This window comes from Periplaneta americana, chromosome 2 (genome assembly GCF_040183065.1).
Source record: "Periplaneta americana isolate PAMFEO1 chromosome 2, P.americana_PAMFEO1_priV1, whole genome shotgun sequence".
Classification (NCBI taxonomy): domain Eukaryota; kingdom Metazoa; phylum Arthropoda; class Insecta; order Blattodea; family Blattidae; genus Periplaneta; species Periplaneta americana.
In genome coordinates, this window is record NC_091118.1 from 32,855,468 (window position 1) to 32,881,896 (window position 26,429).

The 26,429-nt window shown below is 36.4% G+C and overlaps 1 protein-coding gene across 9 annotated transcripts in view; it reads right to left on the minus strand.

The window, feature by feature from the left end:
* Positions 1 to 26,429, minus strand: part of Evi5 (ecotropic viral integration site 5) — a 349,793-nt gene that overhangs the window by 23,635 nt on the left and 299,729 nt on the right. For 8 of the 9 annotated variants that reach the window (XM_069814642.1, XM_069814634.1, XM_069814662.1 and 5 more), the window contains 6 exons: positions 15,197 to 15,294; positions 14,990 to 15,105; positions 10,542 to 10,841; positions 8,123 to 8,248; positions 4,825 to 5,058; positions 1,782 to 1,940 (listed from right to left, as the gene is read on the minus strand). In XM_069814642.1, the coding sequence (XP_069670743.1) occupies positions 1,782 to 1,940; positions 4,825 to 5,058; positions 8,123 to 8,248; positions 10,542 to 10,841; positions 14,990 to 15,105; positions 15,197 to 15,294 (1,033 nt within the window). Of the gene's footprint in view, positions 1 to 1,781; positions 1,941 to 4,824; positions 5,059 to 8,122; positions 8,249 to 10,541; positions 10,842 to 14,989; positions 15,106 to 15,196; positions 15,295 to 19,852; positions 19,948 to 26,429 lie in introns of all 9 variants that reach the window. The other variant, XM_069814670.1, reaches the window with a different exon arrangement.

Genomic DNA, 26,429 nt, shown 5'->3' on the forward strand with positions numbered 1-26,429 from the left:
TACAGTATTAAATAATAAAACTAGTCGTGCATTAATGGAAACAAGGTGTTCACGTGCTCTTGTGCTCTTATTGACGCACCGCCACTGAGTACAACCCCGATTATCCGTCACCCTATTAACCGATTGGTGAATTATCTGTCCGTTTTTCTCTTTATTTTTTTTTCTGCAGAAATATATAAAGTACTGTACATTGTATCAGCACGTTAGTTTTTCTAGAGAGTGTTATTAAAAGCCTTCTCCCTTACACAATATAGACTATTCGAATTGTGGTACTGTATAACTTCTGTATAAAATGTCTTCTGCAGGTGTCAAAAGAAATCTTGTTGTGTTAAGTATCGGGGGAAAAAGTGTAAATAATTGAGTGGTTTGGGGAAAGAGAAACTGTGGTTCATCTCGCAACAGAATATGAGACTGGAGCGTACAAAGTATGTAAATCAACAACATGAAAGCTTCACTATTCATATTTTTTCACAGGCAGCCATACAAGGAGTTTTCTTGCCCTTCAAAACACGTCGTTGACAATGAGACTTGAATTAGTGGACTTGTGATCCACTACCTAGTGTGTTAAATATAAGGCCTTAGAGGAATTTATCAAATTCAGCAAATTTATGAAAATATTTCACGGTACAGATTATCCAATTTTTTCGATTAATCGTTCAGTCCACCCCCTTCATTACCACGGATAATAGAGGTTCTACTGTATATGTCTTGCTCGTGTTAACCAGGTACGGTAAAATATAACACGAGCAAGACAAGTACATATTCCGTAAGTTATTAGTGTTTGAACTAAACTTGACCAACATAATTAAACACTACTGGAATACGATGAAAGAGTAATGGAACGGAGAAAAATTCTCTCCGGCGCCGGGATTTGAACCCGGGTTTTCAGCTCTACGTGCTGATGCTTTATCCACTAAGCCACACTGGATTCCCACCCCGGCGCCGGACAGAATCGTCTCAGTTTAAGTTCCAACTCTTGGGTTCCCTCTAGTGGCCACCCTCTGCAGTACGTCATAGATGTCTATGAACGCAGGACCGAAGTCCACACATGTGCTGAGGTGCACTCGATATGAGTGACTAGTTGGCCGGGATCCGATGGAATAAGCACCGTCTTAAATCACGAAGTGATTTACGCATATCATATATATTATTTTAATGTACCGAAGTACATATGATATTTTCATGCAGATATTCTGCGTCATCATACGATGAAAGAGTAATGGAACGGAGAAAAATTCTCTCCGGCGCCGGGATTTGAACCCGGGTTTTCAGCTCTACGTGCTGATGCTTTATCCACTAAGCCACACCGGATTCCCACCCCGGCGCCGGACAGAATCGTCTCAGTTTAAGTTCACCTCAGCACATGTGTGGACTTCGGTCCTGCGTTCATAGACATCTATGACGTACTGCAGAGGGTGGCCACTAGAGGGAACCCAAGAGTTGGAACTTAAACTGAGACGATTCTGTCCGGCGCCGGGGTGGGAATCCGGTGTGGCTTAGTGGATAAAGCATCAGCACGTAGAGCTGAAAACCCGGGTTCAAATCCCGGCGCCGGAGAGAATTTTTCTCCGTTCCATTACTCTTTCATCGTATGATGACGCAGAATATCTGCACGAAAATATCATATGTACTTCGGTACATTAAAATAATATATACACTACTGGTATGTTATTATTTATTATACATGCCAAGATGCTGACCCCTGCAATGAGAGACAGCACACAGTGTTAAAGACAATGAATGGTTGGCCATAAGGGACTTACAGAAAATTATATTCTTACCCTGAGCTCCACCATTTCTTCCTGCTCTTTAGTCTTCATGACTGTATATTCCTTCTCCAGCTTCTTCATGCGTTTTGGATTCAACTTCATGTTGTATGCCAGCAGCATGAGTCCGTCAGGATCCGCCTCTGCTCGTGGAGGCAGATCTTTTTGGAAGAACTGTAACAAAAAATATCCATTCATTTGCATCTAGATCTCTAGAAGAATTGGAACATGACACATCCATTCGTTTACAATAAAATTTCTTAAAAAAAAAAAAACTGTAACAAGATATGCCCTCCTATTTCCACTGAGATTTCCAAGAAGTAATATTTTAACTGCCAACAGAAACTTGTTAGCTTACGCATAAATTACGTAAGTGAAGTCCTTTTATTAAAAAATTATGTTGGCGCATTCATTCAAATGTTATTAAAGACGATTTGTTTTAAATTGTTTTATTGTATGTTGCTTGGATTACAATTGTTCAATTTACAAATAAAGATAAGTTATTTAAATGTATGTCATTTTTTATACAAACTGTAAACAATATAGCCTACGTAATGGAAATCTGAGGTATGATAAGATCATATTTCTAAACAAATAGGTTATAATACAGTTTGTTGTGATCACAGTAAACTGTCCACAACAAAAGCATCGATAATTTACGAACCCATTATTTTCAGTGAAGTTAGTGTTAAAAAAAATATACATTGTATATTTGAATGCATCATGTTTAGAAACACCAACAAATGACTTAATTGTTGACAGTTCTTAAATTCTTTTTTCTCTTTTGTGGAATTTAAAACAAATCGTTACTGGTAATTAATAAGCTTAAGCAAAAATAAACTGCAAGAGAAAAAGAATTTTAGCATTATTTTTACTGATAAATGTCAAACAACTTCCTAATTTGAAGAAATATAATTTCTACAATATTTATACATAACAAAAACCGGAAAACCATTGAAATATTTAATAATAATCAATCGATAGTGCAAAAATATATATAAGAAACATTACCGGTACTACCATTGTTACTAACTTTTTGTAGAAACTGGTTATTACTTTTATATAAATTTTTCTAGCGTTTTTGTAGTGATCGTAACTCGTGTCATAACATAACTGGCTTTGTAACCCAACACATATTCAATTAGCATTTCCTTTCACTTCGAAAAAATTGCAAGATTTTTTTTTTTGTTTTGCTGGTACAACTGAGGTTATAGTAATTCACAAACAATAATGTTAATTTAGGAATGGTGTAAAAATGGCTTTCTTCATTCTTTCTCTTTTTTGTTAGAAAATAAGGTCAAAGTACCGCGCTCATCATGACATTATTGTTTCAGAAGCAATTAATAACAATGATCACCGAATCTACAGAATGGGCCACAAGTCGGTCGAATATTGTTTATATTGAAATAAAACATTTGTCGAAAGCGAAAACTGATAATTAAAAACTATTCCTAGGCTGAGAGGGATATTTTTCTCCTTCATATACTGTTTGTGGCAATAGGTTGTCACTTTTCTGATAAAGTGAATTAATTTTTTTTTGTTTTTGTTACAAGCCAGATTTTTTCCAGTGTGCGTTTATTAGTTGATTGTTGTCGGTGTGAAACGTTGTGTTGTTTTTGTGTTGTAAGCAATGGCGGATATAAGCATATATACGATTGAGGAACGTCTCATCATTAGTGTGTGGGATCATGAATAACAACGAACTGGTGAAACTTATTAAGAAATCAGAGAAAACTTCTTTCATCATTTTAATAAAGCAGCTCCAAGTGAAGCCAATCTCCGGAAAAGAAGACTTTCTCAACAGGCTCTGTATTGAATGCAAAATGCAGTGGAAAATCTAAAAAAAATATGTCAACGATGACGTCCGTGACCGTCTGAATGAATCATTGGAACGTTCACTGATGAAATCAACAAGGAAGTGATCGGCGGAAATGCAGATCCGAAGAACCTCATTGCGGCATTGGATGATAAATGCAGGTTATCTTGCATATAAGCCCGCCATCATAAATGAATTAAGTGACAGGGATATGGATATGTGACATGACACATGTGTAAATTTATGCGAGCAGATGCACATGGCGGTGCATCCAATTGTGCATGAAAAATAAAGGTGCGCATACTGAAATGTTAGACATTGACAATGACATCAATAGGCCCATGTGAGTTTTTTTGCATATTTCCATCCATTAATATAGGCGAGTTCAATATATAACGTGGCATTTTATTATTTCATAAACCAACATATAGGCTAACATATCCAATTCTGACTTATGGCCCATTCTCCAGAATGTGAATAAAATTGCTGGTGAATATTACATATGTCCCAGCCACTATAGGAACTTGATAAAATACCTTAACATGATTTGGATTTATAGTATTGATTAGTAGAAAGTGATGTGATCATTGGGAGAGCTGTAAGCCCACCTGACCCACCATAAATATGTACCTTACTTATATACGAAAATCATAGTGCGTGAATGATGAATACGGCCATATTTCGTTAATGTAGCAGTAAGTTTCAGTGTCGCCAACATAGTAATAATACTACACACCTAATCACACCTAACCTAACCTGTCACATATACACACCTAATCTAACCTAACCTAACCTGTCGCACAATACTAAAGACCTGTAGTAACATTCCTCATATTTAGTATAATTTCGTTTGCATGTATTGCCGACCCTGCTGCTGTGTCGGTAGCCACCTAGTGAAAGTGGATCTTAATTCCATGAAGAAAATATGGCGATTTTCATAATAATTACATTTAATTCGTTCAGCCTATGTCTTGTGCTATATTAAATATGTTAATGTAGTAATAATAATAATACATAGTACAATAAGAATTGAAATGTGTTGCGGTTGTGATAAAAGTATTGAAAATTGGTTTATAGCGCCATATTGACAGTGATAAAAGTGTGCAATATTCGTTCAGTGGCTGGTGGATGCTCTATATTGACCCAACTAATTATTGTAATTGACAGCATGACGATGATTATCAATGATGCTGTACCATAAAGGAAAGAATTAAGGATAATTCGCACGCACGCACAGCCTACCTTCAGCATGCCCTCCATGTCGAGGCACAGGAGATCTTCCTTCCCAAGTGTGAGCAGGGCCAAAGCCACCTTGAAGATGACCTCCATTCCCTCTGAGAGGAACACGTCCATGATCCTGCAGGCAACGGGCAGGGGCAGTGCTGTTGTGAAGAGTGTGAGGAACCAGCTGGAGGCGTACATGCTGGTGTGAAAGCTCTGGGACTGGAAGTGCACGTGTAGGTCTGGGATCAATTCCTGTCAATCACAGCAGCATACCGCCAACATTAATACTTTAATATCATTTCGTGGTGGACTGCAGGAACTATATTCCAGTCAATACCTGAATAGGGTTACCAGATGTCTGAATTTCGCTGGACATGTCCTGCTTTTTAGGCGTGTGTCCTGCGTCTGGCGAGGCATTGTAGAAAATCGTGCAATGTCCTGCTTTTTAATGCTACTGGACATAAAAATACAAATTTTCGCGAGTCAAGATTCTAAACTGTTTGACCAATTCTGCAACCCTCAATCAATATGCAGTTAATCTAACTGATGAAGAGTGCCTTTCTGCTGACAGTTCAACTCGAAGAGCAGATATCATTATTATAGACAGGAAAAAAAATTGTGGACTCATTCTCGATCCCACAGTCCATTTTGAGAACAGCGAGGAACAACCTAGAGAAGTCTGCAAAGAAAAACGGGCAATTTATCTGCCATATTGCAGCGATTTGGGGACCAAATATAACATCAAGACATGGGATGTTATAGGAATTATGATTGGGGCTAAAGGCACAATCCCACGGGAGTCCTTAGAAGTCTTCCGAAAATTAAAAGTTCCTGGCAGCACCCTGGACATGATATCCTCCACTGCACTGAAGTCATCGATTAGCATAATTAATCATCATTTATATTCTTTATAAAATGTAATTTGTCTTGTAGCCTAAATTGTTTGTTACATATCCAATAAATTTTTCAATGATAGTCTACCTAACTAGGGTTTCTATTAAAGAAAAAATTAAATTAAATATAAATATTCATTTAAAATTGATTAGGAGGCCGATTATTAAACCATGGTTGGGACGGCTGTCAAATATCACATATCCCTTAAACAGACAATGGGTTAATTTCCTGAAGAAGCATTCAAATCCTGAGTTAAACTCCGAACTTCTTCAGATCTGCCATTTTTACTTCGCAATGCTAAGCCACAATGCACATGTGGAGAGGGTATTTTCTCTCATCATTTCTCAGTGGACCAAGGAGATAAACCGTCTTTGTGTGGAGTCCATCACAGGAATTGTGTTTGTAAAGACATCTCTCTTGTATGGAATTTCACAGTTATTTACTGGATGACAAGCAACACTCATTGCTTAAACCAATTGGTCATCAGAGAAGTACCAGCAACCAACTAATTAAAAAGGGTAAATTTATAATATACATATTATTGCTAAGGACCATGGGCTTGCCCAACACAAGTTATAAATTGGGGTACACTAGGCATCGAAACCCGGATCCTACATATTTACTTACAAATGGCTTTTAAGAAACCCGGAAGTTCATTGCCGCCCTCACATAAGCCCACCATCAGTCCCTATCCTGTGCAAGATTAATCCAGTCTCTATCATCATATCTGACTTCCTTCAAATCCATTTTAATATTATCCTCCCATCTATGTCTCGGCCTCCCCAAAGGTCTTTTTCCCTCCAGTCTCCCAACTAACACTCTATATGCATTTCTGGATTCACCCATACGTGCTACATGCCCTGCCCATCTCAAACGTCTGGATTTAATGTTCCTAATTATGTCAGGTGAAGTATACAATGCGTGCAGTTCTGTGTTGTGTAACTTTCTCCATTCTCCTGTAACTTCAGCCCTCTTAGCCCCAAATATTTTCCTAAGCACCTTATTCTCAAACACCCTTAACCTATGTTCCTCTCTCAGAGTGAGAGTCCAAGTTTCACAACCATACAGAAGAACCGGTAATATAACTGTTTTATAAATTCTAACTTTCAGATTTTTTGACAGCAGACTAGATGATAAAAGCTTCTCAACCGAATAATAACAGGCATTTCCCATATTTATTCTGTGTTTAATTTCCTCCCGAGTATCATTTATATTTGTTACTGTTGCTCCAAGATATTTCAACTTTTCTACCTTTTCAATGGATAAATCTCCAATTTTTATATTTCCATTTCCGAAACCCGGATCCACAGGATTATAAGTCCAGTGCTCTAGCCACTAGACCACTGCAACAGCTTATTAAAATATAATCATGGATTTGGACCAAATGGTTGATCCGTTCCAGTCTCAATTGTCCAGTAGTCATTTCAATGGTCGTCTCTGACATCTTGTTTCCCCAAAGTTGGTAATTTTTCATTATTCTTCGGAGATGATCTCGTGGCATCCATTGGATGTGTTATTTTTATATTTTATCCAGCACTGCTTAACTTTCAGATCATTTAAAATATCTTAATAATAATAATAATAATAATAATAATAATAATAATAATAATAATAATAATAATAATTCTATTTTATTTATTTTAGTTGGTTATTTTACGACAAACAAAATACTAGCATGTTCAGCCAAAAAAAAATAATGCAAAATCACCACTTCTATATTCAACATCTTAGGTTGTTTAGCGTCTGAATTAGATGAAGGTGATAATGCCAGTGAAATGAGTCCGGGGTCCAACACCGAAAGTTACCCAGCATTTGCTCATATTGGGTTGAGGGAAAACTCCGGAAAAAACCTCAACCAGGTAACTTGCCCCGACCGGGAATCGAACCTGGACCACCTGGTTTCGCAGCCAGACGCGCTAACCATTATTCCACAGATGTGGACGAGTAATAATAATAATAATAATAATAATAACAATAATAATAATAACAAAATGTAAAAAATAAAAAGTGTCATAGCAAATTCAGGACCAAAATTTCGTGGCAATAGGGTTTCCTATAAAAAAAAAACTTAAAAAAAAAAAGCTTGCTTAAAGAATCTTCACACTTCAAAAGAGTTGGAAATACATAATTATGTTAATCAACATGAAAGAACTACGTTGGATATTTCAAAATCTGCTGAAGAACCAGACTTGTCTTGGAGTGCAAGAACTGAATTTTAAAATGATAAGCATAAAATCTTTAAGAATTATTTATAAAAATAGTTATAAAACAAAACAGTATCTCACTGCGTTATTTCCGCAAATCAAAGTGTCAACAGCACTGTCCGCAAACAGAAGGTAAGTAGAGTCTGGCTATTTAAGCGAAGAGGCACTGAAAGTAAAAAATTCTTCGCAGGAATAACTAACGCAACATTATGTTATACCTGAACCAAGTTCTCCAACTGGTACATGCAGAGTCCCAGTTCGGCCATGGTCGGCTTGAACATGTCTCTCATCCTATATTCCTGCATCAGCTTCACCAGCACTGCGAAGGCTTCCTCTTCAGGCATCTGCAACACAACACTTGTACTGGTAGTCTTCAGAAAGCTGCAAAATACCACAAAGATAACCTAACTGGGATAGTAGCGATCCTAATGACTAGCAACTAAAGTTCAACTGTCATTGGATGCACATTCCCTACGTATTGAGCTTCGTGACTGTATGTACTAGATTGTGATAATATTATAACAATATCGACAACGTCCGAATGCGAAAACAAAAGAAAAAAATAAAATGTATAGATATAAAAATTCTGTCAACTGGTAAATAAAATGTGGAGATGAACATGTGACCAAAAGTAAAACATGTACATCGAATACAGACACTTAAATTAATGCTTTACTGCATAAACTTTGCATTGTTAGAACTAAGTGGCAAAATAATTTGCAATCACCTTCATTAACCTACTCATTATTACACCTGTATACAAACGCCTACACTACCCATCCTTCATGCACGGTCTTAAAAGCGTGAAGGCCACGGAAGTATACAATTGTGTTTTCACCTTGTGGAATTTTTTGCTGTACTACATACGAAGTACGTCTCAGCTTAGGACCCTCTGAAGTGAAGAAATAAACAGAGAGAAATTTCCTATTCATAGGGATCCCATTTTATGGTGAATAATAATCTTGCATTTCGGTATAAAAGTTTAGTTGATTTCGATGTTATTTTGTACAAAAAACCTTTGTCTCTCGTTTTGCAGAATACAATACTGAATATCCCTACAAAGATTACAGGTCTTATCATGAAGGGAATCTTAAGGACCTTCGTACGTATTAACAGTACTTACAGTTTTCTATTGGCACTTATCTGTTGTGTACAGACATTAATGTAATAGTCTCCCATCCTTTGTGTGAATAATATAAACTAGTCGGCACCACAGAACATTCAGGCTATTTCTGCTTTATATTTAAAAATAAAGTGACTCGAAAAACAGTTTGAATATTGGATTCAAAATTCTATGTTGAAATTGGGTTCGAATATTAAATTCAAAATGTTACACATAATACCAATGCAAAACAGATTACATTTTGACCACATTTTTTTTTTTTAGAAACTCCATTACCTAATAAAACGAATTTATTAGATAAGCGCATTTCAGACCACATCCATCTCGAAACCTTTTGGGACATTAAATAAAAATTCCGTAATAAAATAACAACCTTTCTTAAAAAAAATTAATTAATTCTTTAATTTAAATAAGTAAATAAATAAATAAATACATTTAAGTAAATAAGTAAGTAGATGGATGGAAAATGAATAAATGAATTTAAGTAAGTAAATAAATACGTAAAAAAATAAGTAAGCAGATAGATATATAGATAAATAAATAAATAAATTTAAGTAAACAAGTAAATAAAAAGGTAGAGAAATAAGTAACTAAACAAGTAAGTAGGTAGATAAATAAATAAATTTAAGTAAATAAGTAAGTAGATAGATGGATAAATGAATAAATAAATTTGAGTAAATAAATCAGTACAGTAAATAAATAAATAAATAAATAATTAACTAAATAAGTAAGTAGATATATAGATAGATAAATAAATAAATACCTAAATTTAAGTAAATAAGTACATAAGTAAATAAAAAAGTAGAGGAATAAGTAACTAAATAAGTAGATAGATATATAGATAGATAAATAAATAAATAAATAAATAAATTTAAGTAAATAAAAAAGTAAAAAAATAAGTAACTGAACAAATAAGCAGATAAATAAATAAATAAATAAATAAATTTAAGTAAATAAGTAAATAGAAAAGTAGAGAAATAAGTAATTAAACAAGTAGATAGATAAATATATAAATTTAAGTAAATAAAAAAGTAGAGAAATAAGCAACTAAATAAGTAAGTAAATAAATAAGTAGATAGATATATAAATAAATAAATTTAAGTAAATAAATAAGTAGATAGATATATAAATAAATAAATTTAAGTAAATAAATAAGTAGATAGATAGATATATAAATAAATAAATTTAAGTAAACAAGTAAGTAGATACACAGACAAACAGATAGGTACTGTCTGTCATTTGTTTTCCTAAGAGTCCCCGTAAAACATTCAGAAATCGCATATGTTTTTAATATCTCTCTGCGTACAATGTAACGTAAGTTAGGTAAATTTTATAATAAAGCATTAATAGCATAAATTACCGTAAGCCAGTGGAGTTTTTTCATTTGCCCACATAATTTTGCAGAATTCGTGCTTCAGGTTTCGTCGTCAAAAATGCCATGCCTAAAAGTTTCCCCGACATTTAGTCCCCAAAAGTTGGCAACCCTAGTACGTATTACTTCATGTTTTACTAACCTGCATGAGGAGAAGCCCCACGATGAAGCCGGACCCCTGGCAGTAGCCCACCTCGCGGTCGTGCAGAGAGTACGCCTTCATGACGTTGAACAGGCTCTCCTGGCCCAGCCCGTCCTTCTCCTTGAAGAAGTCGTGCTCAGGGTACGTGCGTGCGATGTCCCTCCGGATCACCTTCTCGCATGCCGATGTCGCTTTGATGTAGTCCGCGTATTGCTTCTTGACCGGGGAGTCGTGCGCCCCGCAGAGCAGCTGCCACACAATGCCTCGGAAATGGTGAGGCACTCCTTTCCTGACCAATTCCTGATCACAACAAGCGATTGTCCATTTTGAAGTCATCCACAAGTTCGGGTTAACATGCAACCACAGTCTACTATATACAGTCACGAAGCTTGAGTTTTGAGGGTGCTAGAAACAATAGACTGTGACGGTACTATTTTGCATTGCCTGTAATGAGGCGATATTAGCGATCCTAGTGGTGAGCAACTATCTAATGTTTGCATATTTACTACGTATTGAGCTTCGCGACTGTATATACTAGACTGTGATGCAACTCTAAGCCAGGCCTGAGTCCTGTTTTTTACTTTCTTATTGTGCGAAGTATAGAGCGTTAGCCGGGAAACAGGTCTCGCTAAGGTAAATCCCGTCGGCCTCTTATAGATCGGCGACTGCCGAGAAAATAGTGTGTATATTTCCCTGGATCAAGCTTGGGAAGGTTTCGTGTTGCGTAGTATATACGACAGATAACACAGACTGAAGGGACGTCAAGTTTAGAGCTTTAGTATACAGCTGATTTCCATTCAGTGCAGTTCAGTTTAGTTCGTGGCAAGCCCAAATTAGAACAGAGAATCGTGGCGTTCATTAAACATCTGATTCAATAATCCAGAATTTAGTGAAAAAAGTAAGATAAATTGGCTCATTTTTTAATAAAAAAAAGCGCATAACTCGCGCCAACTGAAGAAAAGCTCGATGATGTAGGTTATAAGCTAGAACAGTATCCCACGATATCGTTAATAAATTTAGGTCAACAGGCATTTGTATCCAAGACAACTTGGAGACCACCTCTATGGTGTAGGAGTCAGCATGCTGGTCTGTTACGCAGAGGGCCCGGGTTCGATTCCCGGTCGGGTTGAATTTTCTGGTTGAGGCAAATGCCAGGAAATTCGGGCCACAACATCCCTGAATATCACCAGCCTCATTCATTACCGAAATCATATTCATAACAAATCAGTAATACATATACAGTCGCCATCTAGTTCACAACAATAGAACCAGTCTCAACAATAGTACACAGGCCTTCGGATTTCACACAGAAGATTAACTCGCGATATGACCAGAGATGTTAAAGCGAGTATAAATAACAGCGAGAGAAAAAAAAACAGCTTGGAAAGCAACAAAATTGCTAAAACTAGAGCTCTATAAGAAAACAGTTCTTCAGATACTGAATGAAATGGGCCATGTGTTTAGGATTCAATTCTGTCGACAGAGACATTAGGTTTGTTCCAGAAAGCGTTCCGAAATAATGCCAAACTTCTTTAGACGCATGCGCCAGTTGTGCACGGTGTCAGAACTAGTATGGGATTTTACGAACGTTTCTTGAACTCTCCTTTCACGGCCTTCGGAGTTTCATATTCATATTCATATTCATCTTCCGAACTTAATTCTTCGTAAAAAATATCACTATCACCTTCCAAATCACTAATGAGTCATGATGGACGTTTTTTTATTTTAACCTGCCTAGTTTCGAAGTATTTTTTAACCTAAACTTCAGATTAAACCATCTGCGCATGCGCCAACAGTTCATAATTTCCAGTTCCTTCTTGTTGGGACGCACATTGAGCTACTGCGCATGAGCAGGCAGTTCAGAATCGATTCTAAATCGTGCTGGAACAAAGCTATTATTTAGCGAATGTCTTTTTTGGGGGGGGGGGTTATTTTACGACGCTGTATCAACACTAGGTTATTTAGCGTCTGAATGAAATGAAGGTGATAATGCCGGTGAAATGAGTCCGGGGTCCAGCACCGAAAGTTACCCAGCATTTGCTCATGTTGGGTTGAGGGAAAATCCCGGAAAAAACCTTAACCAGGTAACTTGCCCCGACCGGGAATCGAACCCGGGCCACCTGGTTTCGCGGCCAGACGCGCTGACCGTTACTCCACAGGTGTGGACTAGCGAATGTCTAGAAATCTTTTCAAAAGATGTGAAAAATGCGTGTTAGAAGAGAGAATGGGCAGTTTCAGCACTTATAAAGTTACGAAATCTGTTTTCAGGCGGACACCCGTTAGAATAAGATTGTGTGACCAACACCACGCTCCGACCGCAATTTATCTCCGGTAAAAATCCGGTACTCAATTTGAAAGAAGGCTGAGTGGACTCTGCAGCTTTCTGGAAGTTCTGGTAATGAGAAAAACACCACCACAACTAGGAAATGAACACGGGACCTTTCAGTCCGTAGCCAGTTGCTATACCAACTGAGCTACTCGTCCGCCCATACAATATAGCTACAAAATATTTAAAACTGTTATATTTATGTTATAATTTACGTTACAAAAGCAATTTCCTTTCCCTTGATTAGGGTTAAGTTTTTGGTACTTTATCACGGCGGAAACAGGCTACTTGAAAATATGATCACCAGGCACCGTATTTATAGGTTTTTACCTATTTTTATTATTTCTAAACCCATAACTTCTTAGGTAATTATGCGAATCATGATCATATTTATTGCTAAAAACAGTCGTGGTATCAGAGATACATAGACAAAGTCAAAAGAAAAACAAAATAAACCAACAAACTAAAATACTATATTAACACTAGTTTCCATAAATTTATTAAAATCATAAAAAAATAAGTTTTTTGATTATCCAGTCACGAATAATACACCTAAATATATTAATGCACTATAAGAGTCAAAAATGTAAATTCTATTGAACCTAAAAAAAAAAAAAAAAAACTAAATTGGAGCTTAAGAACTAAAAGAACCTAAATCATAATTAATATATATTTCTCTATATTTACTGTGTTTTATATCAATATATTTAGAATTTCAATACATCTTATAATTTTTATACTCTTCGCCACTGAAGAAAGCGACCCAATCTGAGGTGTTTATTCCTTCAGTTTTTTTGTTGTTTCGGATAAAATGATTAACAGAGAATTCTGTCGTTCTTTGAATAGCGGGCCGTCCTTCAGAGCCTTCACCCTCTCAGGGCACTGATTGGAACTGTATGTGTTTTGGAATTTCCACTGGTCACAGATATGACATGCCAGTATAAGGTATGCAGTGACTGGACTTTCTCTTGAGGTGAATGAACTGCGAAAAAGTCGCATTGTTGAAATTCGCGAGTTTTCGGGAATGTTCCCTGATAGAAGACTCTGATCTTGCGTATGCGGGTACGCGCTGTGAACTTTTCTGAGGTCTCTGTGCAGTCTGTCTTATTCTGGTGCTTCTGTTCTGCGTTAACATTGAATTTTTATATTTTGTGTTTATAAAGTTAAGCCACAGGCGAAATCACACTTATTACGATAGTGGAATGAAATGATTCCATCTTTACCACCCACAGAAAAGTTATATTATTTAAAATTGACTGTAAACATACATTTTTAACAATCGGGCAATTTTTGCTACCCCTTTCACAGTTTGGACAAAAAACTAAAAAAAAAAAAAAAAAAAAAATCTATTTTACTTATTTCAATAACCTAAAATCGACTTCTTAAAAACTTCAAAATCCGGTCCCTAATGATCACAAACCCATAATTCCGCCACAGTCTACGAACGGGTGGATATGAAATAACAATTCTTAGGTGGAATTTAGATTATTTGGATCTCCCCTCTATAAATATTAGGCCTATGTATACTGTTTTCGCTGTAAGAAAAATTCTAATGTAAACATAAGCACGTTGCTGTCATACCCGTGATTGGCTCCCAGTCGAAACACTCACATGACGCAGGAAAATATAGTTCGTATTTGGAAATCACAATCTTGTGTTATTTGAGAATAAAAAATTGAATTATAGTTGTTAAACACGATGAAACATTTAACTTCACTCATGTGTAAAACGCTATGTAAAAGAAAAGCTACTTTTATATTTTGTTATGTACTATGAACGCGGATGAATACCAACAGCAATACCGAGGTAGTCTGTTCTTGTAACAAGCTGGCGTCACTTGAACTCGTAGTTGTTCACATAAGCACGTGGTACTGAAGTATGGCTTCGGTATCCTCAACTGTCCATTGTGAAGACATAAGACTTAAAAGGTCTACTTGACGAGTAACGGGAAATGTTTAACATGAAACAGAATGTACAACAGAATCTATCTATGGCGCAAAACAGCGGCCAATGTAGCCTCACTTCAGTCACGTGCTATTGTTTATATTCGGATTTTTCTTACAGCGAAAAGATTATAGTTCCCTTCCAAGCAGTCTCCCTCCATTCTCACTGCAGCTATTACCTTGACAAAGGTATTTCGCTTCTTCCAGAAGTTGTCCCAGTCATTGGACACCCTACCCCACAAGGTCCAGTTGTCTTCCTCGCCATCTTCTGTGCGTTCTTGACTGGAGCTGGTGCCTATCAACATAGTATGAATCACGATGTAATTAACATATACGTCACTGACATGCCATTAATCATGGCTCAAAATTAACTGACTCCTACTTACCTGAAGTCAACGAGATCTGTGACGTGTCTGAACTCTTCCGGGAGTGGCCACTGTTCCCGGAAAGGGAATTCAAGGATTTGGCGTCGGCTTCAATAAGCCTGCAACAAGTAACATTCATATGTAGTCGTTTGCATGAATTTCAGTGTTCTTGTGTTGGTGTATTACATGGAGTTGTAAGATTTGTCCAGAATCTACTACTTTGCGTTAGAATCCCTTTATAAAACAATAATTTATCAAAACTGATATAAAAATTTGACATAATATATACAGTACGGCATAACATTTTTGTATAAGTTAAAACATTTTTTACTTTATTTCTTACTCTCGTAATTGAAGAGTGTAATTTCAAATCTCGCTCACACCAGACATTACACATTGCGAGCCTCCTTGGATGTGGAATTGTCACAACATAAAGCCACCGCAGAGACATCACAGAACAATCACAAGACAATGGACCTTTCAAAATTATGTATAATATAATATAATATTACTAAGATTTATTTAAAATCATCCGTCCTCAAGTGAGGTTGACCACTGGGATCTGGAATGAACAAACACAAAAGATAAGGGAAATGAAACGAGCAAAATAATTCTTCGATTTGTACATTAAAACTAAAATTTATGTGTTAACATATAGATGATAGTGTAGAATTTGAAGAGAGACGTTCAGAATTTCCATCACAACCTTCTGAACTTCATAAAAGAGAATTTTAAAGGATTTAAATTTTGGTAAACAACCCCTAGCTCCAAATAGTAAGTCTGTAACATCCCAGTTGTAAAGCGAAATCCCATATTTTTCACTGAGGTATGGAAGACAAGGTATATATTTAGCTCGCTTGTTATCATTTATCTGCAGTGCCTGATTCGTGTCTCGTTCAAAGCAAATCGTAGGGTCTAAGACCATCGCTTTCTAGGTTCTTCTATTCATGGCAATTATATCCACCCTTCTATGAGAATCATCTTCAGACACACAATGAATCTCCTCATGTACTTCCCATCCTCTGTTTTTTTAGCAGGTTGGCAATTGCTGTACGGGCACTATGGTGTCTGTTGTTACACAGTAGCCTATAATATAATATACTATAATATAATATAATATAATATAATATAATATAATATAATATAATATAATATAATATAATATAATATAATATAAAATATAATATAATATAATATAATATAATATAATATAATATAATATAATATAATATAATATAATATAATACAGAATGTTCATACGAAACTCATGATTTTCTTCATTCATTCATTTGAATGGGAAAATACATCCAAATGTTCTTTTACCTTTCAAATTACACAGGAGTTCTTGGAGTTTCATTCATGTCACGCGGGAGCTTTAGGTGTTTATCACGAGATGGCGCAGCGAAGCTGTTTCGCAACGCGGAGTTCTTGGAGTTGCAACTTGCAGCTTGTTCATTGTCGTTTCAAGCGCCATTCTTTATCATTGTCATTAAAGATGCAGTACATACTACAGCAACAGTTATTCCTTGCCAAAAACTACTGGATAACGAACTCGGTTATAGCGACGAAAAGGCATACCAGAGGGAATTTGGTGTTCAATATCACCGGACTTTACTCCACCAGATTTTTTCCTATGGGGTTATTTGAAGGGAAGAGTCTACACTACACACCCTCGGACTTTAAACGATGTGAAGGAGAACATCACACGCTAAATCAACGGCATCGACAACGTAATGCTCCAGAGAACGGCCAGAAACATGGAACGACGTGTTCAGCTGTGTCTTGAGGCGGAAGGAGGGCATTTTCAGCACTTAATGTAAAGGTAAAGTAATCTCCCAGAGGTTTAAGACGCAATACAACGTTACTAGCATCCTTCTTGTTAAAATAAACACAGAAATTAAAATCATGAGTTTCATATTATCTAGTCTCGTAGAGGGAAGATAAATACATTTCTTCCAGAATGTGCAATGTAAAACAATATTTACAGAACGTTCGAAAAATGCAGTCCAAGAACAGCACTGCAAGTTGGGAACACAACACGAGCGAATAGGGATTATAAAGAATGGACACTGAGCGAATTTTCCGGTGTTTTGTTTCTCTGTGCGCCAGCGGTTAGTTCTACTTTCAAGCGCTAGAGGTTAGTGTAATCGAGCATACGCTAAGATAATAATTGAGAATAGAGTTGAGACACAGGATTCAAACATCGCCTACCTTATTGCATAATCCAGTAACGCTTTGCTTCAAATGAATTCAAGTTAACAGCTTTTCCTTATTTCTCAGTGACGAACTAGTTGTAATAATAATATATTTTTATATTTCAGATATAATAAATTATATTATAAAATAATATAACACATTATAAAATTATGTATCAAATTCGTTTAATATTTGTATATAATATAATATAGGAATATGGTTTTACTTCTCATAAGAGTTTTGTTTTTCCATTTTCAGTGCTATCAAATCATTACATATTTTAATTGTTGTTGGGGTCAACGTCTCAACTCTCATTATAAAGGAACTCTAGAGTCTAGACATTACAGTTAATGACGGATTTATTATTTTATGGATCCAATTTATTTTATTTGAGTACATAATGTACCTAGATGTATTAATTATATGTGTTATATTTCCGCTGTGTCGACTGCTAGCTGGTGTGATGTCAGCGCCAACTCTAGGGAGAAAGCAGAATCTCACGCTCTAGCTGGCTTGGTAATTGAAATCAGTCCGGCTACATCAAAGGTACCGACGCGAAGTGTCCATTCTTTATAATCCCTATTCGCTGACAACACCGGGTGATTCGAAAGTCCGTGCAAAAATTTTGGGGGGTGGCAGAGGGAGACACAACGAATATCTTTTGTCGGTGCCTCATTGTTGCTGCGCCTGGAAGAGATTCCTCAGGCAGCCTGGCAAAGCAAGGTGTTTCAACATGATGTCTGCTCAGCACATTTCACGTGCTTTCTTCGTGAGCGGGATTCTGGCTGCAGCGGTTACAATCGGTGATCTCTGCGAGTTCTGACAATCAATGGTTTTGAGCTTTGTTTAGAGGTCAATGATGCACTTGACTCAAGTAACTGCATGCCGAGCGTATAGTCAACTAGTGTATACACACATGATGTGTGCGGCACTCTCTATCCCGAGAAAGCTTAGCCTACCGGAGTATTCCTATCTCTCTGCCGAGTTATTCGACCTTCCTGTAACTCCAGACCAGTGTTTTCCAAACTTTTTTATATGGCGACACCCTAGCCAATTCTAGAATTTTAATGCGTCACCTTAGCCCTCAAATGAAAGTATTTCACACATTAATAGGCTACTTATGGGCTATTCCATCTCAAATTGGCCGAAATATAGAGAAAATTGACCTTGCAATTTTTAAATACAATGAAACTTTTTCTGTCCGTTGACAACTGTGATACAATGCTTTGTGCAAAGTTTGAGGCATCAGAACTTCATAGTGTTTAAATTTAAAATATTTAAATTTATCGTATTTTCATAAAATTAGCAACTTTAAACTGTTGTGGCTCCGAAACCCTTTCACCCAATGATTAAAATCATGGTTTATTTTGATGCTGAGAAATTATATTTTATATTGACATGTAAACAGTTTTTCTTACTTTTTATGGAAATGGAGAAATTTAGATTTTTCTTCATTAAGACGCCTTTTCCCACGAAAAAACATTTTTAAAATATATGGTTAGATTCCGCATTGAAAGTACAAATAAACACATATTTTTTACTGGTGCACCGTTGATAAGAAATTATTGAAAATATCAAATAAAGAAAATAAATAGTACGCGCGTGAACTAACCAGCTGACTGTGAGACGGGAGCTTAGCCGAGACAAGCAAGGCCAGGAGACAAACACGAGATGTGTCGTCTAGCAGTCATGGCTGGGCTAGCTTTATCACAAGTTTTCATACACACAGGAGTAAAATGACGCCCAATGCTCGCTTATCTTCAGCTCTCGGCCAGTGTGTGGGGTACTGCGCCATTCAAGTCTAGGCGTGTGAAAATAATTTATTTAATACCCTCGAAACTTATTGCCGAGCCACTAAGCAAACAATGCCGAATCCCTCTTAATAATGCAAGGTTTTTTCTCAATATTTTTTACATTTTTACAAATGGGCAAAAAGCCTAAAAGTAAGTAAAATCACATTATCTGTCTCTCTGTATACAATAAAAATAAGTATTACTTCTTATCATAACCTACTAAATGTCAGCTTCAAAATGAGCTCTCGTTCAATGTTCTGCAGTAAATGGTTCCAGAGTTCTGAGCGCTGAAAGAGGCTTGTTTATATAAAATACGCTAAATTTGTCGCTCAATAGTACGAAAACCGTTTGGCTTTCGATAGTATATTTTTGAAAATGCACTCTCCTCAGCACCTTGTATAAATAGGGAAAAATTAGAGTATTAAAAAAATGCGAGGTTTTTTACTGATAGATTTCATATGGAATAGCCCTTATGCACCCTTCATAAAATGAATAAGATAAACATACACATTTCCAGCACTGTTAACATATATGAGGTGAAAGAAACATTTACATAGAGTTCTAAGATAAGGAATACAATCACACTTATTTTCACACTTGGTTTTTAGTTTTTCAATGGCTCACATGTGCTTGGCGAATCTTACAAATGTATTTTATGTTTCGACGAATATGGAATAAATTCACTCACATTTCTTCATCCAGCATTTTTAAACTGCCGCGTTTTACTGGTTTGATATTGGTCATCATAGAAAATCCTGCTTCGTAATAATATGTGGTTGAAAACTGCAACAAAACCACAAGAACCCGTTAAGCAAGATGCGGAAAATCTTCAAGTGAAATCCAGAATCTGTTCAAATCATCTCTTTCGTGTTTTAACTTCAAATTCCTATCATTTTTAATCTCTGCCAATTCTTCTTCTTCTGCTAAGGAAAGACCACTAACTTCAGATGACAAAAATGGATTTCTTATCCAGTCATAAGCTTTTGTGTTCAGATCTGGGAAGTAACTTTCGAGTTTATCTTTGAGTAATACACTCAGGGACAAAAAAAACCGGACACTTTAATATTTGCTGGTATTTTGCAAAACATTATCTTCTCATACAATATTATGGTAGCCATCTGTTGTTATGGAGACGTGTATACATTGTTGATTGTTTTTTGTTTTATAAACAAGCCATTACAACCAAATATTCCAATTTTGCTTTCGGAGTCTCAGCTATAACAATTTTGTCTCAACCATTTTGTGCTTCATTATCGTTATCATTCGTTATTTCTTTATTTTTACATTTTCTGAGTTTAAGTGGGGTTGTAACATTTGTCTTAAAACAAGATGCGACCTGAAGATGTGGCTCGAGCTGTAGCCCTTTACGATGATGGACGCAGTGTACGTTACATTGCAAATGTTATGAATATGGCTAGAAGCACAACCCATGATGCCATAAAACGGTATAGAGAGACCCTAGAATATACCAGAAGACCAGGTTCAGGTCGTCCAAGAGCTACAAATCCAAATGAAGACAGGTATATGGTGTTGAGAGTTCTTAGGGAGCGCAACCTGCCAGCTACTAGTGTAGCCCAGCAATTTGTTAACATGCATGGACGCCCAATTTCGGCCAAAACAGTTAGAAGGAGGTTGAAAGCAAGTGGACTGATATCAAGTAGACCTGCAACTGGTCCCAGACTTCTCAGGATGCATCGAGTTGAACGACTGCGTTTTGCAAATGATCACAGGGATTGGAGAAATGGACAGTGGAGCTGTGTTCTGTTCACCGATGAGTCCCGTTTCAATCTGTGCTCACCTGATGGACGTGAAAGAGTTTGGAGAAGGAGGGGAGAACGATTTTCACAGTGTTGCATTTCCGAAAATGTGCCGTATGGAGGTGGTGGAGTGATGGTTTGGGCAGGAGTGTGTACGGATGCTCGTACAGAGTTCGTTTTTGTTGAAAATGGAAGACTAACAGCTGATAGGTATATAAATGAATGTTTGGCTGATCATGTTGTGCCATTTGGCCAATGTGTAGGCGATAATTTTGTTTTAATGCACGATAATGCACCGCCGCATATTGCCCATGCGGTCGGAGATTATCTCCAAGAAGTGGGAATCCATGTTCTTCCATGGCCAGCATGGAGTCCAGACATGAACCCAATTGAACACGTGTGGGACATGCTGGGACGACGTGTTAAGAATAGACGACCGAGACCAGAATCGTTACAAGAGTTGAGGCGAGCACTTGGCGAAGAATGGGAACTTATTCCTCAAGAAGACATTGCTAACCAAATTGAGAGCATACCAAGGCGTATGGATGCAGTTATTCAAGCCAGAGGGGGTAATACCCGTTACTAAAAAGAGTTTTTAATGTTTAAGGCACCATAAAATGAAAAAAAAAAAACAGTTAGACCAAACGATGCCATAGTTATACGCCCTTTGTAATTTTTTGTAAATTTTCTCATCAGAGATTTTTTTTTCAAATGTTGTCGTATAAGGTGCTAAATGAAACATTATTTTGTTTAAATGGGTTTTGTTTCATTTTGAAATAATTGGCAACAAAATACAAGCAAATATAGAAGTGTCCGGTTTTTTTTTGTCCCTGAGTGTATTATATAATTGTAAATTGTATCTTTTATTCCGTTCTTCGAATCACAGTGAGATGTATTTGGGAACATTTCGTAGCTGCCCTCTTTCACTTTCCGAGACCAAATTGCTAACTTGTCTCGTAAGTCAGAAATGTTGTCCGTTGCAGTTAAGATATTCTCATCCTTACCTTGCAGACTAGAATTATACTTGTATGCTACAACTATACGCACATCTATACGTCTGTCAAGGACACGTATCTACAAGGCAGCTAGGTAAGCAAGAGGTGACCAGCGATTTATCATGAGTTAATAGCTCAAAATAATGAAATATACCAAACAGTTTGCGACACCCCATAAACCTTCATGGTGTCGCGACACCCAGTTTGGAAAGCTCTGCTCCAGACCGTACTCGTTCAGTGTTTTCAGGCGTTCAAACAGAAAGAACATAACGTGTAATATTGCCACAAAATGAAACAGCACTGCCAGAAATATCCATTTTAAAATCGCGTCCTGTTTGGGTATTCTTCTCTGTTCTAGAAATTGCAACTAAGTTCTGAAGTCCCTCGATGTTCAGATATTACCGAAAGAGGCCACGCAGCACTGATACTTTTATACGCAACTTCGGCGCCCTCATGCCCGTAGCGAGAGGAGGTGGCATCACTGGACGTGGTTACACAAGTTACATTGCTTCATGGCCTAAAAAAAAATAACATTAGCATTCAGTTGTAACCCAGTCATGTTACAGTTGTTGTTTAATCAACTGTCCGGAAACAGGTTTTAACCTCAAAAGTAGAACCCAGATGTTTAGGCATTTATAACCGTTAAAACAGGCAGGCAAAAAAGGCAAAAACGTAAAAAAAAGGCACAATAATCTATGGAAAAGGCATTATAAATTTAAAAAAAGGCATAATATATTTTATGCAATAAATTTAAATTATATCAACATAACTCACATTTTACTTCGTAGGTGACACATGTTGACTTATAAAATACTTTTTTTTCGTAATTCACTGTCTTTTCACAAACCTTACATAACAAAACTGTTCCATCGGTTGAAAACACGTGGGCACCAAATTCACTGACGTAAGCATGAAGTTTATTTTTCAATGGTTTACTGAATTTAGGCATTCTAGTTAACCGAGCTTATATCTTCTGTCACCCGACAATAACTGACTGTTCCTCACTCAAATTTCTTTCTCCTACAATAATAAACACGTGTAGCACAAAATTGTAACAGTAAGATTTGAAAATATGAAAGAAAACAATTGGAAATGCTACTTCTATGAGAACGAGCTAAATATTTGAAATTATAAAGCTGATTGTTGGTATCGTGAAGACATGACATTATTATATTTGCAACTGTGGATTGTCGATTACTATTCATGTGACACCATTAGTATAAAGCATGATTATTAGCAGATTAAGGACCGAAATAAATTACTTTTATTCACTACTGTTAGTAAAGTTAGTTAATGTTTCAAATATTTTAATTTCATATATTAAATACCTACATTACATTACAATTAATTAGAAAATTGCAAATAAACAAGAAATATTGCTTTAAAATGACAAAAAAGGCATTTTTTAGTAAGAAACACCTTAAGGGAAGAGGATGGTATTTTTTGGTGAAAAATGAGTAAATTTTCAAAAAACAATTTTTTTCCTTAAAATACTCTGTGATATGTGTAGAATACATTGTATAATATTTTGTGGGTATTTGTGCCCTTATCAGTTGTTGAGACGCCATTTTTAAACTTCCTGCGCTCTGGATTTTTAAATCACACCGCCCTTTTGTTCGTTGTTTCCGGAACTTCATTTTTTTTTTAAAACCAAATTTTTCTTTAAAATACTCTGTGATGTGTGTGGAATACATTGTATAACATTGTGTGGGTATCTGTGCCCTTATTGGATGTTCAGACGCCATTTTTCAAGTTCCTGCGCTCTGGATTATTAAATCACACCCCCTTTTGATTGCTGTTTCTGGAACTTTACTTTTTTCGCTACATAGCCAGACAAAAATCGATATAATTTTTGAACTATTAAAGATATATGAATGAAATTTAGAATACACATTCTCTAGACTACTAGGAAACTTTTCTCTGTAACGGAATTTCCCTAATTGATTTCATTTTAAAAATAAGTCTCTCTGTTTGCAAGAAAGAAAATAAAAAAAAAAATGTTATTAAATTTTAATTGTTTATTTTACAAATGTAGGAACTAATATCAAATTTCTGTTACAGACAGTTTGTAGAGCGTGCTTTTACAAATAAATTGTAACATAGTGTTTGAATTTATCTTTAAAAATGGCTTAGATATATCGAGTTTAGTAAAATCCTGCATTGGGTACATTTTTTTTTTCAAATCTGCCTCCCAAATAATTTATTCAAACTATTTATATTTTGTTGAGTTGCTATAGCCATGAGCTCTCTACATACAAAAAATTAATATTTTACACCAAATAAGAAAAAAGTTTTAAAAATTACTATCCTCTCCCCTTAACAAGACAAAATAGGCACAATAAAAATCGGCCCTATCATTTTGATTTACTCCAAATCACATTTATACCTATGCAAATAATGATTTACTTCCACCCAGTAAAAAAGGCATTTTACCAAACATCCGGGCTCTAGTGATAAGTAACACTGCTGCATGAAAAGAAGAATAAAGATGAGTGTACTCTATGTCAGTGAATGGTAGCGAGGATGATTCAAGACCAGCGACTGCGGGTGATATTGATAGAGTGGAAAGTATGTCTAAAGGGAAAGTCGAGGAGTCATGTATAATGTTTAGTGAGCCGTTAGAGAAAGGAAAATAAGAATGAAGTATGGTGAGGGTGATGTGCTAGATTAACGAGATACACTATAAATGACGAAAGCGAGTAAGAAAATGTAAACAACGACGTGTGATTTACTGGCAGTGTGGAAGAATCGGACCCAACATCGTTATTATTTTTTAATGGTGAAGAATCGCAAGTAGAGCGATCGGTTTGGAAGTAAATCCCGAAAAGACAAAGTATATGATTATGTCTCGTGACCAGAATATTGTACGAAATGGAAATATAAATATTGGAGATTTATCCTTCGAAGAGGTGGAAAAATTCAAATATCTTGGAGCAACAGTAACAAATATAAATGACACTCGGGAGGAAATTAAACGCAGAATAAATATGGGAAATGCGTGTTATTATTCGGTTGAGAAGCTCTTATCATCCAGTCTGCTGTCGAAAAATCTGAAAGTTAGAATTTATAAAGCAGTTATATTACCGGTTCTTCTGTATGGTTGTGAAACTTGGACTCTCACTCCGAGAGAGGAACATAGGTTCAGGGTGTTTGAGAATAAGGTGCTAAGGAAAATATTTGGGGCTAAGCGGGATGAAGTTACAGGAGAATGGAGAAAGTTACACAACACAGAACTGCACGCATTGTATTCTTCACCTGACATAATTAGGAACTTGAAATCCAGACGTTTGAGATGGGCAGGGCATGTAGCACGTATGGGCGAATCCAGAAATGCATATAGAGTGTTAGTTGGGAGACCGGAGGGAAAAATACCTTTAGGGAGGCCGAGACGTAGATGGGAGGATAATATTAAAATGGATTTGAGGGAGGTGGGGTATGATGATAGAGACTGGATTAATCTTGCACAGGATAGGGACCGCTGGCGGGCTTATGTGAGGGCGGCAATGAACCTTCGGGTTCCTTAAAAGCCATTTGTAAGTAAGTAAGTAATGGTGAAGAATCGATTAGTGAAAAGTTTTGCAAGTAGTAAGGAGTGATCGATAAAGAGAACTATACCACAGTCTTTAAGTTCTGAGTTACGGCGGAGGTCGTTTAATAATATGGTGTCGTCTTCCACAAAAAGGCAAAGGAGCGGCAACTTACAGTGGAGATCCAAAAAACAACTCTTGGATTAGCAATAGAAGAGGGATATCATCCTCAGAGTGGACCAATGCCATAAAGATGTCCACAAACATCGCAGCAGTACGATCGGCGCCAGGTCGTTTCTTTCAAGATCAAAACTGTCGTCATCCAGGATGCAGCGAAGTAGAAACCCTTGGGCATGTTTTGGGTTATTACCCTAAAGGAGAACTACTGAGGAACAATCGCCACCATAAAGTGAGAAGCTCTATCGCAACCACTCTTCGGAAGGCAAAGTGGGAGGTTTACGAAGAAGTGCACTGCTTGGCTGAGAATGGGTCAACGAGAAGAGCAGACATTGTAGCCATCGATTGCCGGAATCAAAGAAGCCTCATTCTTGACCCCACTGTCCGTTTTGAGAAGGATGATCAACAAGCCAATAACGTTAACGATGAAAAGAAGTCTATTTACAACCCATGTATTCCTCACTTCAGCGAGAGATACAAAATTAATATTAATACATGGGAAGTCAAAGGACTTCTTTTTGGCGCTGGGGAACTTCATTTAAGTTAACCAAAACCACTCTCCTTTCTCTTAAATTTTCTAATGAGGACATTAACAAAATTTGTCTAATGGTATCGAGAGATTCATTATCCATTTTACACAATCACTTGTATAATGCGATGTAATTTTTTTCACTTCATTTCATTAAATGTATTTTCATCTCATGTTTCTCCGAAATCAAATTGTACTTTATTTTTAAATTTATCATTGTTCCGTATTCTCTCCGCAAGCATATTGTATTTTTCATTTAACCTCTGCTTTGTATTCTGGA